Source organism: Zingiber officinale, chromosome 2A (genome assembly GCF_018446385.1).
Source record: "Zingiber officinale cultivar Zhangliang chromosome 2A, Zo_v1.1, whole genome shotgun sequence".
NCBI classification, from domain to species: Eukaryota; Viridiplantae; Streptophyta; class Magnoliopsida; order Zingiberales; family Zingiberaceae; genus Zingiber; species Zingiber officinale.
In genome coordinates, this window is record NC_055988.1 from 136,694,911 (window position 1) to 136,712,305 (window position 17,395).

Sequence of the window (17,395 nt, forward strand, 5' to 3'; positions counted from 1 at the left end):
ACTGCCTCTTTCCTTCAGTTTATCATGTCACACCTAGCTTGGTCTTCTGCTTCTCCCTTAGATCCACCCTCACAGACTGCTTGTTGCTGCCACGAGTGCTGCTTTATTTGTGTGCTTCTCTGTTGGATTTATTGTTGTTTTTTCTCACTGATGGATGTTCTGTTGTCTTTTACTGTCTAGTATTTTCTCTAGCCCGAATCAGATCCGATTCTACTATAAAGAGCCCTTCTGGGGTAACCAAGTGTCACCTTGTCTTCCCTTGGGGGGTCCAATAGAAACATCTGCTCATCCAACATATCTATTGCATCTAATTAGACTCGTGTATTCCTTAAGAAATTCATATATCTTTGTTCTCAAATTCCTCTCACAACAATTTCTTCTTGTTTCCTTATTTCTTCAGCGGAATTCTCTCCTCCTAGCATCCTCTCTCTCCAATGTCATGTCTTTTTCCTTTTCATTCAGATCTACTCATCTTCATTCCCAACTTTTATATTTGCATGCTATTGTATATGCCACAATGACCCCATGATCCTCATTGATCATTTCCTCTCCACTTTCATCTATTTTGACTGTGCAGTTGTATACAATGCTACTGTGAGAAGTCCACTTGAGATACTTGTTCTCTGGTCTTTTCTCATTTTCTTTCTCATCCTTAGGTTCCCAGTCTAATGGTTTTCCTTCCTTTTCTTCTGCATACCATATGTTATATGTGCTGCTTTAAGGAGAAGCCCGCCTGAGAGTGATTCCTGAGATCTCTTTCTATCATTCTCTTTCTGTTGATGTACTGGCTAGTTAGAGGTGAAGGAATACTTTTTTGTGTGTGAACCTTTCTAATATCATATAACCAATTGACATGTATAGTACTGATGCTCCAACTTTGAGTGCTAGAGGTATTATGCTAATAGACTTATTAATGCAGTGAATTTAGTCCCACTTTAGGTGTTTTATATTTAGAATTATCATATAATGGATACATTCTATATACTACAATATCAATTCAATTTCCCTAACTTCTATAATAAAGAAGAAATGAAGTAAGTAACCTTAGCCAGATAAGAGATTGTGCCAAGATAGTCAAGTTTTGCAATTATCCAAACTTTAAGTTTGTCTATTGCGTGATCAGGAAATATATTAACCGTGAACACCCACTTGAAACTAATTATAGACTTGTCAGAACTCAGAAAGAAGAGTGATTAGTTCTGATTCCAAAACAAGCTTATGATAACATTATTTCATTATCATATACAAATTTGTATTATTCTTTTTCAATTTCCTTTGCTATTTTGAAGATTTTGAGAGAGATGAGTGCTATTGCTCTATATTTGTTTCTTTGATTGTGATATGAAGCTTGAACATCTAAGCACAGACTAAATGTTTCAAATTTGTTTCTTGTGTGCAGCAACTGAGACAAGATATTTAAATGCTAGCAACCGTGAACTTGCCTCTTCTCATGAGTCTGCTTTCTCGAAGGAAAATAATCAAGATGCAACATCTGAGGACAAAACATCTCATAAATTACTTCAATTTACTTTCCAGGAGCTGAAATCTGCTACAGGTAATTTTCGACCAGACAGTATTCTTGGGGAGGGTGGATTTGGATATGTTTTCAAAGGATGGATAGAGGAGAATGGCACAACTCCTGCAAAACCAGGCACAGGTCTTACTGTTGCTGTCAAGAGTCTGAAGCCTGATGCACTCCAGGGTCATAGGGAGTGGGTTGTAAGTACTCTCTTTTCCAAGCATTTACAATAAACTAGGAAATCTCTCACTGACCGAAATTCATGCAATGCAGGCTGAGATTAACTTCCTTGGACAATTACATCATCCTAACCTTGTAAAGCTGATAGGTTATTGCATTGAAGATGATCAGAGACTTCTTGTCTATGAATTCATGTCTAGAGGAAGTCTTGAAAACCACCTTTTCCGGAGTGAGTAGAAGTTTATCAATTTAATTTTAATTTATTCTTCCCTATAATATTATGTCCATTCTAGTCATTTTTTTTAGGGGTGCACTTGAGTATTGAAGAACAGGTCAACCTGCCATAATAAAATGGGTTATTGTATTGGTGAATAAGTGTACCAGTATTGAAAAACGGGTGCACTTGAGTGCCTTTCATGGAGGGGAGAGTTCTGTGAAGGGAGTTTCACATAAGTTTGTTCATATTTGATTAGAAAAAAATTAGCTAAAATTAAATTAAATTTCACAAAATATGTATATAATATAAATAACTCTCCAACCTGTATGATATTAACACAAACATCTTGACTATGTGCATCGACTAGATCTGCTCAAGGCAAGGAAGAAGAAACACTTATCAGTTAAGTTCTTGCTGCAGAATTAGGGATTGTAGAAAAAGTGATGAACAACCACATATAAAATCATCCTTTTATGATCATGACCTGCTGACGAATAAAAGTGGGGAGCCATCAAATCATGGATTGGATAACACTTTTCTTATCACCCTACCTATTTATATTTGGTTATCCTTTATCTAATAACATTTTTTCCCTTTTATATTTCTCTCATAATCCTCGCTTTGAATATATTACTTAATAGCTATGTGTACAATTCAGATGTGTTACTTTTTAAATGATTGCACAATGTTATTGTGAACTTTCATGTTAAAATGAAGGTATACGTTATTCAATAGTATTAGTTTATTATGCTTGGAGGTATTAAGAAGCATAAGCAAAGAATAGCGGTTGAGGCATCACATAATGCATTTACAACATGTGGTCTCATATATAAGTAGACATGCATTCTGAATTCAAAGATATAATATCGATCATAAAAACAATGATACTAACATTATGTTATTTCATCTACCACATAATATTTGTTAGACATTCCATAACTAGGCTAGTTTATGCTAGGATATTTTTACCATTTCTACATTATTTTTAAACTTTTCTATTTATAGGAGGATTATGCTAGGCTAGTTTATGCTAGGATATTTAAACTTTTCTACAATAAACAAAATATTTTCAAAAAATTAAAAATAAATATTTTTTTTTTAAATGCTATTAATGAAATATCAAATATCAAAATAATCATCTTCATTATCCAAATTTATGTCATCAGCTCCATCGCTTGATTTGTATCCATCGGTATCTTCTTCTTTAGTTTCTTCATCATCGAGGTTGATCTCTTCTTCATCTACTAGATTAGTTCGAGCTGAAGATTGCTTTCTTTTTGCTAGAGTAGATAATGATGCTCCTTTTGAAGTAGACTCATTTGTAGATCAAAAGCCATACACAATTACACACCAATGCAAATCTTCACCTTCATAGACAAAATCATTATTATCGTCTTTATTGTATATTATATTTTTCCCTCAAAGCTCTATTGTATTTGATATATACCAAATCATTCAATCGTTGTTGAGACAACCTATTTTAGAATGTATCTACCAAAAAATTAAAAAGTTAGAAGTTAAGTCCATAATATAAATTTTAATATGTATTTAAAAACTCCAAGTTAAATGTTCAAAAACACTCCAATTATGTTCACAACTTGAAGAAGAGCATTTGAGGTTCAAAATCTTCATTGCAAATATTTTTAATTCTGATGTTGATGCACCATAAGAAGACCACCAATCAGCTTGAAACACAAAAACATATAAGATTAATTTTATTACCATCTAATATTGATTGCACAATATATTATTTATGGATTTACTTGATGATTTTGAAGTTCTTTATCTAATAGCCATTGGAAAACCAAAAAATCCAACTTTTTGTATTTTTCTAATTGATTCATGATCTTATCTTGTGAATCCTCACCTCTCATTGATCTAGATATGCACATGTGCAAACCCTTCATCACTTCTGCATTATTTTCTATGTTAGGGTTTGAGTAAAAAAAACTCTGGATTCAAGAAATATCCGGTCGTGCAAAGGTAGATAGAGTTGAACGCTCTATCTTTTATCAATGAATTAAAAAACGTTACAATATTTCTCTTCATTATTGTTAAATGATGCAGCGATAGCTTCTTTGACGATCTCCATTAACTCATCAATATAACCCATAGGAGACTTCTACCAGTCACAATACTTTCACTAATGGGCTACCAACTTTTAATGCAAAACTCATATTTTTCCAAAAAGTAGGCATCAATATCACTTCTGCTACACGCTTTCCAGCGGCCCTTTAGAAAATCGATTATTTGTCCACTTTTAAGATGTAAACATTTTTCTCAGATTTGCTTGTGGTATGCGAAACCACTTTAAAGTCAAAAAAGTGGTTGCAAAATGTGTCTTGGCGGTTCTTTCCATATCTCTCTGTCCCATAAACACCCTCATCATGCTTAATATTTGTGGTCTGTTGTAAATATAATCATTCACCATCAATGTCCTTCATGCAATTTTTTGAGATGAGGAATTTTGAATATATCCTTGAGTAACAAATCTAAACAATAAGCTGCACAGAGAGTTCAATACAAGTGTGAAAATCGGTTTTCCAAAAGATGACCTGAAAAAACAAAGTAAATATAGTCTAAAAATTAAAAATATGATCCAATTCTTAATTGAAAGTAACATAAATTTAAAATATTACCTGCACTAACATTGCAGCTTGCATTATCTATTACAATTTGAACCACATTCTTTTCTCCAATGCGATACACAAATTTAGAAAGTAACTCAAACATCTTGTAAGTTGCGTGAGAATAGCCTAAAAAGCATAAGCTAATTCAACAAATACGCTTCTTTTAAGACCATTTACCATAAACTTTATAAGACTCCTACCCTTGTTATGGGTCCATCCAAACTTAGCATGATCTTCTTGGGATTTGAGAAGCGAGTTTGTATTTGCCAACTCCTTTAGATACTTAACTCTCACTTCATGATATGATGGAGGTTTCATCCCCGATCCAAATTGCCCAATTGTTTTAATACAAGGCTTAAAAAATCATATTTAATGGCTTTGAAAGGAATTCTGGCATCATAAATCCATGTAGCAAATTTCTCCACCACAATTTCTTGTAACTTTGTTTTTTATTTTATCAAATTGCCCTTTATTTTTTTGCAGGTCTTTGTCTAACAATTTCATCAACATTTTTCATAAAATAAAGATTAATAGTCGAGTTTGTTTACATTTTTTATCTTGGACCGTAAGATGGATGTCTTCTATAATACGCCGGACATTTCTGACAAACTTTCACATTTTATCGCCCCAATTAAATGTAGCTTGTGTCAATAAATCCCGCCATTTGTCATTTTACCACAAAAATATAACCGATAATATTCGAACTTTTAAGATCTGAATATGTTATATAATTCCAAGCAATACCTTTCGAGTCACGGAGTTATTGTATTTGGAGGTGGTTAAGATAAATCTAGCAATACGTAACTGGAACGAATCAAACTGTACCGTCAAGTTTTGATGAGTTCCACATTACTCACATCACTATATCAAAATGAAATCCATATGATTGAGTCATGTTGGGCATTTGCGTTGTGTTGAAACTAGGCGTTCCACACTTTGTCTCTCATAGATGTGTGGTGGTCCTCGGTCTTCTTATATTGAAAAAATTTTCCCCAGCTAGTGGTTAGCAATTTTGGGGCTGAACATGTTCCACTCTTTCTCCAACATACAAGAACAACCAATTCATTAGCAGAGATCATTCAGAATATGGTGAAGATAAACCAAACCTGATATACAAAACTAAAAGAACTGGTTATTTTTCATTTAATTGCAATGATGAAAAGAATGCCAGAATAATATTTTATTTGCAGAATCACTGATGATTGGAAAAAGATTTGTTTTCTGTTGGGTGAAAATAATGGAAAGTAATGGTAAAAAATGATCCAACTTCATTTTTACAAGGGATAACCTAATTCAATTAACATATATGCACTTCAACTAGGATGAGATGAAAACACCAAATCTAGATTTTGGGACGGCCTAGATAAGATATTACAAAACATTCCTCCAACCGAATTGATTTTGATGTAAGGAGATTTAAATGAACATGTAGGAGTGAAAAATGGGGAATAAGGAATATGATAGGGTGTATGAGGGTTATGAGTTTGGAACAGGAAATGAAGAAGGAAAAATTATACTAGGTTTTGTGATAGCATATGACTTTATATTAACTAATATCAAGAAAAGAGAACATTTGGTCATGTTCAATAATGCAAATAATAAATTGCAAATTAACTTCTTGATTGTTAGAAAGAATGATAAAAAATTTGTAAAAATTGTAAGGTCATCTCTCGAAAACTTAATTACCCAATTTAGATTAGTAGTGTTGGATGGTGGAAGTTAAAGGATAGGAAACAATACATATTTAAGGAGAGGATAGGAGTATAAGTATTAGGAGAAATACTCGGCGACTCGAATACGACGTGAGAGAATATAACTTAAAGTGCACTCGGTAAGTTAAAGGGATTAGCACCACTAACTAAAGAATCTTGGTAGTAGAATGAGAAAGTATAGAAGAAAGTGAAGGGAAAACAAACAGTTTATAAAATATTATACACTTGTGAGAACCAAGGAATCAAATGGCGTTCCGTGCTGCCCGGCACGGCGATTTTTATCGTTCTGCTTGGTGGCAGAAATCGGCACAAGAGGCGTCCCTGTCTTGAGGAGTCATAGACGCCTCCGGCGGCGTCGGAGGAGACGCGAGACGTCTCCGGCGGCGCTGGAGGAATCGCGGGACGCCTCTGGTGGCTCCGGAAGTGTCTCGCGACGCATTCAGTATCGAAGGCGTCGAGCGAAGTCTTCTGCGACACCGAAGGCATCACCGGAAGACCCTGTCGGCGCCGCCGGATGCGTCCGACGATGTTTTCGGCGCCGTCGGACGCCCCTTGCGGCGATCGTGGGTGAGCGATCACGATCGCGTTTTTTTTTCGGATAAATAATTATTTTATTTAATTAATTTAAATAATTTCTAAGGATGTGTGATATTTCGAACATGCTTTAATAAACCCTAATTAAATTATCCTAATAAAATATATAAAAAATATATTTAAAATTAAAATAAATTTAATAAATTTTATTAATTAATATTCTGATTTTTTTTAATGTTTTAAATTTCATTTAAAATTTTCTAATATTTTTTTAATATTTTATATTATTTTAAATTTCATTTAAAATTAAAAAAATTCTTTAAAAATTCTATTTTTTTTAAAAAAATCTAATAAATAATATTTATATTCTGATTTTTTTTATTATTTTATATTTCTGTACTTGATATTTTTTACTATTTAAAATATATATTATTTAATAAATAAATAAATAGTTAATTTATATAATTATTATTATATATAAAGTAATATCTTATATTAATTTATATACTTATTATTATAAATAGATCCATTTTAATTCGAGTTATTGATATATCAATTTTATTTAAATAAAACTATTTTTAATTATTTTTTCTAACAATGTTAAATTGTTCAAAATTTATACAAAATCAATATATAACTTATTTTTATATATACCATAAACATATTTTTATTATAATTATTATATATAAATAAAAAAATACCAAAACTATATCAACACGGCATGATACGATACCGAAACCGTATCGTTCCAGTTTGAGATCGAAATCTCGGCACGGGTCGAAATTTTAAACCTTGGTGAGAATAATTTTTTTTTTTTTAAAAAGTATACAATAGTCAAGAAAGAGGTCAAGAAAACAGTGAATAAAGCTAAGAATGAAACTTTTGAACATTTATATCGAAAATTGGACACAAAAGGAGGAGGAAAAGACATTTACAAAATAGCTAAAGCGAGAGAGAAGAGATTTTATCTGAATAAGATATATTAAAGATGAATTCAATAGGTTATTATTAAATTATGAGGAAATAAAAAAGTCATGGAAAAGATATTTTCATAAACTTTTTAATAAATGTGTGATCAACTTAATTTAGGTAATTTATATAGATTAATTGAGTATAAAAATTTAATTTTTTGTCGTGGAATTCAAAACTTTAGAAGTAAATTAAGTTTTAAATGAGATATACAATGGAAAAGTAGTTGAACCAGATGATATTTCGATAGAGGTATGAAAGTGCCTAGAGAAACATGGTATTGTATGACTCGTAAAATCATTTAACCTAATATTGAAAATGAAAAAATGTCCTAAAGGGCAAGTACTCTTGTTCCCTTATATAAGAACTAAGGGGACATATAAAATTGTGCAAACTATCTGGGCATTAAATTAATGAGTCATACCAAGAAGCTTTGCGAAAGTGTAATAGAAAAAAGATTAAGGAAGGAGACCACGGTAATTGAAAATCAATTTGGATTTATGTCTGTTGACAACAGAAGCTATACATCTTCTCATACAACTAATTAAAAAGTATCGAGAACAGAAGTAAGACTTAGGCATGATATTCATCAACCAAAAAAAGCTTATGATAGAGTGTTGAGGTAAATTTTATAGAGAATTCTAGAAAAGCAAGATGTTAGTATAGTGTATATTGAACTAATTAAGAATATGTACAAGGACGCAATGATAAGAATGGCGACCTCAGGTGAATTAATCGAAATGTTTTTCATAAAGTTAGGATTACATCAAAGATCATCTCTAGGTTCTTATCTTTTTATATTAATCATGGATGAACTCACTAAACACATACATGATATGAATGCACATTGTTTGCAGATTATATTGTTTTGGTAGATGAGACACGTGAAGGAATAAATACTAAACTCAAATCTTGGTGGGAAACGTTAGAAGTGAAAAGTTTTAGGCTTAGAAGAGTAAAAGTAAAATATATAAAATTTAAGTTTAGTAATATTAGATGTAATGAAATAATTGTTAAGAGAGGAGATAGCGAGTTGTCAGTTAGAGCTTTAACTATTTATGATCATTTTTACAAAAGAATGGAATGATTGAGGGAAATATCTTTATATATAATACAAGTAGGTTAGTTGAAATGGAAGAGAGAGTTAGGTATTCTATGGTCAGAAAAATATTTACTAGAAGAAAGAACAACTTCACAAAAAGGGACCTACAAAAGGTGATCAAATCAAATGACGCAAAGGCGAAAGTCTCATGCTACGGGTGCACCAAGAAAGGACACTACAAGCATGAATGTCCAAAAATCAAAGACGACAAACCCAAAAGAAAGAAGACATTCAAGGCGACTTGGGACGAATCATCCTCAGAAGAATCGGACGTCGAAGATCAGAAGCACCACAACTATCTCGCGCTAATAACATCCGGACCGGAACTAGAAAGCGAGACAGAACAAGACGAGAAGTCCGAATACGAATCAAGCCACGAGTCCGCACTCGTTCCGAAGGTTCGAACGAGGTATCTTCTATCTTAACCTCTAAATTTTTTAGAATAATTACTTGTTTGAATAAGAAATTAATAAAATTTAAAAAACAAACTGAAACACTTCTTGAGGAAAATCAACAACTCAAGGAACAAATTAAAAATAAAAATACAAATCAAGAAATAAAACTTGAGGAGGAAAATACAATCTTAAAAAGTGAAATTAACAAACTCAAAGGATTATTAGAAATTTTTACGACAAGATCAAAAAATTTGGACTTAATTCTTAAAACACAAAAAGTCGTATATAATAAGTCAGGTTTGGATATAAATCTAGCTCTATAAATAGAACCTTTATTTCTCTAATAAGTCAAAACAAGAAACTTACCAAAGCATAGGCTCCAAAAGCGTGTATAACCACGGAAGTAGGACTCAATTAATTCTATATACCCAAAAATGAAATTCATTGCCTAAAAACAAATTCATCTAAACCAGTTAACCCAAAGCTAAAATGTAAAAATAAGCCAAATTCAAATCGAAAAAATAAATTTAAATTAAAAACTAAGTTAAACTCAAATTACCATCAAAGTTATTATAACTACAAAAATAATCGATATAAACCTAAAACCTAAATCTAAAAGCTTAATAATTCAGGGGAGGCTCCAAATTAGTTGGCACCTCTAAAACAATAGTTTACCTGGGTAATTAGGATTAGGTTAAAAGGATAAAAGTTTAACTTGAAAAACAACACTAGAGAAGTTTTGGATGATAGTAGGTTAAGGAAACTATGTCTATGCATGTTTAGGAAGATATAACTTTGACCTGGTGCATTTAGCTTAGGAACTAACTAAAACTACCCCTTACCAATTCTAGATGGTTAGACCAAAGTTTTGTTATTAAGTTCAGTGGGTAGGATTATTTTGAAAATTTCGAAGACATGGTTACTCTAATGATATCCAGGTGACTCTCCACAGCTTAGAAATTTATCTAAAGAATACCTTTGAACCCAAAGCTAAACTTGAATCTAACAAGTTAAACCAAACCCTAAAATTCAATCTAACTCATCTCATAAAAACATAAGATCCCTTTTTGTATGAAAATTTAGACTGGTGAGATTAATAAGGCTAAATTAAATTAGATAAAATTAAATCACGATTAATTATGATTAATCAATTCCTTTAAACTTATCATACAATTTTTGCATGAACCTTAAATTAAGGGGGAGAATATTTATACAACTAATTTTTAAATTCTAGAAAAACTATTTACTTTTTCCAAAAACCTCCCATTTCTCTAGTGTTACAAAAATTGTTTTGGCCTTAATCTAGATCGAACTCATAGAAAGCATGATCCTATAGATCTAAGATTCAAGCATCTCACAAATACACTAGGTTTACCTTGATTGTGCATTCACCAACATAGAATGACGTGAGATGCGTAGGCCTTTTGCCTGGACTTCAGATGCTTATATCATCAACATAAATCTGGACGAAAAATACAACAGTACATTGATCAAGTTAAACAGTCTTTTTTTAGCAAAGTCTAACGGGACATTAATACTTAACTTGACTAACCAGGTGAACATCATCATCTTTTGGTAGTCAGTTAGTAACTAAATGTTAGATATTTAAGGACCAATTTTAGATGAGTACTTTTAAACTAAGTTTACTTTGTACATTAAATTGTTCATTAATTTTAACTTAAAATTTTTAAACAATTAATTTTTAACATAAATTAATCTTTTTTAAACAATTAATTTTTAACACAAATTAATCTTTTTTAACAATTAAGTTTTAACTTAAAACTAATTTTTCTCATTACTTAAATTAATATTTTCAACAATTAATTTTTAAAACAACTCAATTTTTTTTTCCACTTAATTATTAAACAACTCAATTAATCCTTACCATAAATTAATTCTTAACATAAATTAATCTTTAATTAACTTAATTATTAAATAATCTAACTAATTTAATTACTTATTAAACAACTTAATTAATCATTACCATAAATTAATTCTTAACTTAAATTAATTTCTTAATTTAATCAATTAAAATTAATTTAATTTTTTTACTTAAGTTAACCTCTTAACTAAAATTAATTTCTTAACTTGCAATTAATGTTTAACTTGTAACTTAAACTAATTTGTCTAACTTAAATTCTTAAACAACTTATTTAATTAACTTAAATAAATTTTTCAATAATTAATTTTTTACTTAAATAAATTTCTTTCTTAGCTTAAATAAACTTGTAACTTAAATTAATTTTTCAACAATCAGTTTTTTTTTTCTTAAATTAATTTTTGAACAACTAAAATTAATTTCTCTCTTAACTTAAACTTAAATTTTCAATAACTTAATTAATTTTTAAATAATCTAATTTTCAACTTAATTAATGTTTTACTTAAATTAATTTTTCATCAATTCAATTAAATATTAACTTAAATTAATTACAATAAAAAAATAGGGGCCCAAACTAGGGGCAAGCACCCTGGTATAAGGCTCCAGGCACCCGGAAGAGGGATCCGGGCGCCCCGCCTCTCCCGGGTCCAGACTCTCGGGCATCCGAACCAACCTATATAAGGGGGCCAACGAGCGCCTCCTCACCGGGCTTTATGGGCAAACGAAAGAAAAGGAAAAATAATTTTTTTCCCAATTTCTCAAACTTTTTTCCTCCGATTCTTGAGCCGCGTTGATGGAGTTCAACCGAGGTCGTCAGTTTTTTTACAAATATTCACGATGCGTCGGTAATATTTTAATCTTAAACTTTTTTTTTTGTTTCATTTTCAAATTTAATTTTTAGGATGTTGTTTGTTAATTAGAAAACGGCCAAATCCTGGTGCTGGTCCCTCGATTGCCAGTACGGACTTTAGGTTTCCTACCGATGAACTTAGGATTAAATTTTCCTCCACTATATATGTTCCTTTACTTTCTAGATATCTAGATAGGCATTTCTTCATGCGATCATGCATTCCCATTGTCAAGGTTATTGATTATCATAGCTTGCAGCGTTTAATATATTGTTCTAGTTCAGTTAACATAGGTCTATGCATTGAATTCTATAATAACTTAGTTAGAGTTAACATTCTTACCTATTTCATTAGGATAGTCGGTACGGATGTTACGTTATCCCCTATTATCATTCGTGACTTTTTAAGATTACGACCATCTGTATGCCCTTTCCAGTGCTACCCCCTTGGGATCCACCATTTGGTGATCCCTACTCGCATATCAAACTTGATACGATATATTCGTGGTTTTTTTAGGTCGGTGTGCACCGACTGTGACCCTGTTTAGATTTGTCACCCTTAGGATTATGTTCTGTATAGGGTCTTAGTTACATGCATTCTACCTCTGACTACCCGAAACGTAGATATGATGTGTCTGTTCCATTCATTTCTTCTTTATGCATTATGTCAGAGGTTAGATGTAGATATCAGTTTGCATATCTTTCATACCATCATCTATTCATCAGGTATTACCACTAGCCGGCGGGTTCATATGCCTTAGTGTCATATTTTGACTGCCTATATAGCCTCATTGGGTATTGATGTCACCACGGGTGATGTTAGAGCCCTAAATGAGTTTGATATAGTAGGTGCTAGGAACTTCTCCTTAGCTAGTGTACATATAGATGATGAGGGTGTTCGGTCCTGGAGGAAAGAGGCCCAGCAACCCAGCCGCCACCTGACTCGGCAGCCCAGCCCTAGCTTGACCCCACGACCTAGGCTCACCCTAATCCAGGTCTAGGAGAGGAGGCAAAGATACGTGAGTTCATGGCTAATCTTTTTGGGTTGCTCGCGCCTCCAATCCCTCGTACTTTAGACGACAGAGTTACTGGCCTTGAGACATCCATGATGAGTCTTCGAAAAGAGGTCTCCGATCTTCGACAGGAGGTCTCCGGTCTTTAACAAGATATTTCCGGTTTTTGAGAGGTAGACCAGACTCATCATACTGAGTTGATGGACATGTTACAATCTTGGGGTTCTAACCCCTCTTCTTCATCCTCTCAATAGTTTATTTTTCTACTACATTTTCCTAACTTGATATTATTTGATCTATACTTTGGTTAGTAGATGTTTTCTGTTACTTCAGCTAGTATGCGTGACTATTTTTATCGCATTATGCTTGCTATCGTTTACTTCAGTTTGTTTGTATGTATTCTATACCGTTTGCATTTTTAATATTGTCTTTTCAATATTTGAAAATTGTTTTTAAAAGTATCATCTTTTCAATATTTTTTGCTATGTTTTTTAAACTAATGCAAAATATTTTAAAATTTAGTTTTTTCTTTCAAATTGTTTGCAAAATATTTTTTGAAAAATTTAAACATTTGAAAAATATTTGCAAAATTTTGAAACTCTTTTCAAATTTTCCCTGGTAATTCCTTTCACAATATTTTTGCAAAGTCATTATATAAAATAGTTTGAATACTATTGTATAAATTGTTTTATCAAATTATTTGAAAAGCCTTGCAAAATTTCCTTGAAAACATTTATTCCTCCCCAACATGACCCTGAGTTTCTACCTTTGCAGCATTTTTATTTGAAAACATTACTTGCAAAAATAGAACTTTCTATTTGAAATAGTTAGTTTTCAAAACCTTCTTTAAAATACTTGCCATAATTGTTTGAAAACTTGCTTGAAAAACTAAGTTTGTAAAGTCCTTTTTGCTAAACATTTATTTAATTATGCTTTGTGTATTATTTTTTGATGTATGCCAAAGGAGGAGGATAGTGGGTTAGGTTAGAAAAATCATCAAATCATGTTAACTCACCTTACTCAATTTTTAATGTTTGCTTAATTACATTTTTTTTTCTAACTTTAACTTAGGTTATCATTACATCAAAAAGGGGAAGATTGTTGGTGCAGGTTGCATTAATAATCTGATTTTGATTTATAACAAATAGGTTAAAGTTAGATGTGTTGTTTGTCTAACCTTTCTACCAAGTGTGCAAAAGTTGACTGCACTAGGGTGAAATCCAGCTAGGTCTGCAGGACCCAATATCTAGCGAGAAGTCCGGTTGGGTCCGCGGGACCTGACAACCGGCCGAAGTCCAATTGGGTCTGCGGATTTGACAACTGGCAGGAAGACCTGGTGGGTCAAAGGCAAGTCAAGCTACTACCATTGGTAAGTGGAGGTAAGCAACTGAAGAAGAGACGTGTTCCTCGTTGAGAGAACTGTAGGCATCGGTCCAGCTTAGGTCCATTTGGAAAACCTAAGCTGAGACCTTGACTAGATCTTGGTCTTGGGAAGACAAAATCTAATTACTACTCCTGTTTTATTATGTTGTGCTAACTCTGTTTTACAGGACAGATATATTTTTACTTGCCTAGACTAACTTCTTTTTACAGGAATTCAATCTGACAAGAAAAGGAGTCTGGGCGCTCGCCTGGAGTCCGGGCGGAGCTGGTCCGGGCACCCGGAGCTGGTGCCGTAGGCACCTAGACGATTCGGGCGCTCGGAATTGGTCCAAGTGCCTGGACCACAAAAGTTATCCCGAAGCTGAGTTGGAGTGCGACGACTAGCCGAACTCACGTCAACGGTCCAGGTACCCGGAAGTGGATAAACTTCGCGGATGAAGTTTTGACGAGAGATCGCCATGTCAGCAACGGTCTAAGCGCCCGGAGGGGCTCCATGCGCCCGGAATGGGCCTATATAAGGGCCTTCGACCAGCAGCTTCAGAGCATCATCTTCTATGACTTTTATTCCTAGCTCTGGAAAAGCTCCTACGATGTTGTAAAGCTTCTCTGATAACCGGCGATCAAGATCTTCTTATTTTCTATGTTGTCGGTAACATTGTTTTTAGTTCTTGTACAGTTGTACTTAACTTTTATACTCATTCGAGCTATTAGTGGATTGCCCAACGAAAGCACTCGACTAGTGCGTGCCTTGGAGTAGGGCTCCGAACTAAGTAAAAACTACTTATGTTAGCGTGTGATTGTCTTTTTCCTTCTAGCTTTTTCTTTTATTATTCTGCTGTGTAATTCGCTCTCGATTTTCAAAAATTGTTATTCACCACTCCCCCTCTAGTGTATTTACGGTCCTACACATTGCTTGTTTTGGTGTTGAGATCGCATTATGAAATAGGTCTGAGCTTAACATCATGCGCAATGACAAAGCAACAATGTACACCTAGAGGATTTCAAGATACCATACAGTAGGAAAAACAAGTTTATTACCTTATTCCCCTTAAAGTCTGTATATGCATTACTATTATTCTACATGTATATCCTATGTACTTCTATATTTATTAATGGATCACCAACAAGAAGCTTAGATGGACAAGCTGCTATTAACTTGGATATAAGGATTTCAGTGTTGTGCTTGAGCTAGATAAGTTAATGAGTTAGCTTTTTTTTCCATCTGGATAGGTTGTGATAACTGGTGCCAGAGCATATACCTAATTTATAATTAGATACAATGAGGTATGAAAGGGCTATTTGTGTGTTGCTAAACCACCATTCAGTCTCTTATATTGCTGATTAGGATGGTGTTGAACCTCAGGTTGAGATTTGTCTTAATAAGGCAATCAAATATTAAGTAGGGAAGATAAGGATATTTTTTTTTAGTTCCATATTGAGAGTTCTTAATAAAGCTTTATAAGTTGAGATGGGTAAACTAATATTAACTTAAACATTTTGGGTATGTGGTTGAGTCTAACAACTTAAAAGGTCAGTGCTCTCATTTTGGTGGGTTGTGATATACAAAGTTGTAGTGCCTTTAAATACTAATATACTGTTGCATCGTGCTGCTTCTACATTTCACAGTTTTAAATTCACATAAAGCCTGACTTTCAAGAAAATATAAACTTTGATTTTTGGAATCTAAGATATAGTATCTATCTGGAATCAATAACTCATTACGTTCCTGGATGTTTTGTTCATTTAGGTATTTGTTAAGCCACGTTGTTCTAATTGTGCATAAGCTGATTATTCATTGAATCAGCTAAACACTGATTAACGAGGGTTGCACAAAATTTAAATACAGGACACTTGACATCAAAGAGCGACGTCTATAGTTTTGGAGTTGTGTTGCTTGAAATTTTAACTGGTCGAAGATCCATGGACAAGAATCGGCCTAGTGGGGAGCAAAATCTAGTGGCATGGGCAAAAATGTACTTAGGCGATAGGCGAAGGCTTTATCAAATTATAGATCCTCGTTTGGAGTTCAACTACTCGATTAAAGGAGTACAGAAGGTTGCTAAGATAGCGTACTGCTGCCTCAGCAGGGATTCCAAAGTTCGTCCTTCGATGGAAGAAATTGTAAAGAATCTCATCCCACTCCAAGACCTCAAAGACATGGCTTCATTATACTTTCACTCTCGAACATCCCGAGGTAACCAAGATATACAGGCAAGATTGTGATTTTTCCCCCTACATAAAAAAGGCCCCTGACAACTTTTTTGTGCACAGGTAAACCTTCTCGTTAACAAATATTTTGCTGCGATACTGGGAGGCTAATGTTGTGATTGTATTTCTTCAACCAAATAATGTTTGTGGGTTCTAATCACCGTTTCTACCTAAAATCTGAATGAGTTAACTTCTGTGTTGTCAATATAGGCCATAAATGATTCCATATGCTTGTTTTAATTTGGATGACCCCTATATCATTGTATCCAATGCAATGGCCCACATGCCCACTAGTAGGGATAGAATTGCTCACGTTTGTAAATCATAATGACTAGATTAGATGTGAGCAATCACCCATGCGTTCATTCCTGTTCTTGCTTGTCATTTCTTGGGTCAGGTTAGAGTTTGATTATAGGTTTCATGTATGAGGCTGTTCGTCTTCTTGAAAACGTTTTGTAGAGTTAATCCCATAGTTTGATGGTTACATAATTTGATTTGGCGTGTTGACATAAAATTGTCAACTATGTTCAGTATCTTGCTAGTCTTCATCCACACCATAGAGATACTCTGTGAATGCGTGCTTCGCGGTTGGGCATGATATTCTACTACGTTATTGGCTTGATTCATGGATATCTTGGAGCTATTATTATGAATTCACGCATTTATTTAATAACTGTGGATGGTGCGTGCCCAACTTCCTGTTGCCATATTGGCGCTGGAATTGAGTTAAGAAACACTTATTCCTTTTAGATATCTTCCTTTTTCTCTGTCACAAAGCATGGCTTACTGTCCTCATCGAATGGATGT

At 33.3% G+C, this 17,395-nt stretch overlaps 1 protein-coding gene across 1 annotated transcript in view; it reads left to right on the top strand.

The window, feature by feature from the left end:
• Nucleotides 1–16,848, top strand: part of LOC122042406 (serine/threonine-protein kinase PBL34-like) — a 38,688-nt gene extending 21,840 nt beyond the window's left edge. Inside the window, exons 2-5 of the mRNA XM_042602516.1 lie at nt 1,400–1,719; nt 1,793–1,928; nt 16,227–16,574; nt 16,652–16,848. Of these exons, the coding sequence (XP_042458450.1) occupies nt 1,400–1,719; nt 1,793–1,928; nt 16,227–16,574; nt 16,652–16,668 (821 nt within the window). The 3' untranslated portion in view covers nt 16,669–16,848. The remainder of the gene's footprint in view (nt 1–1,399; nt 1,720–1,792; nt 1,929–16,226; nt 16,575–16,651) is intronic.
• Nucleotides 16,849–17,395: the final 547 nt, after the last annotated feature.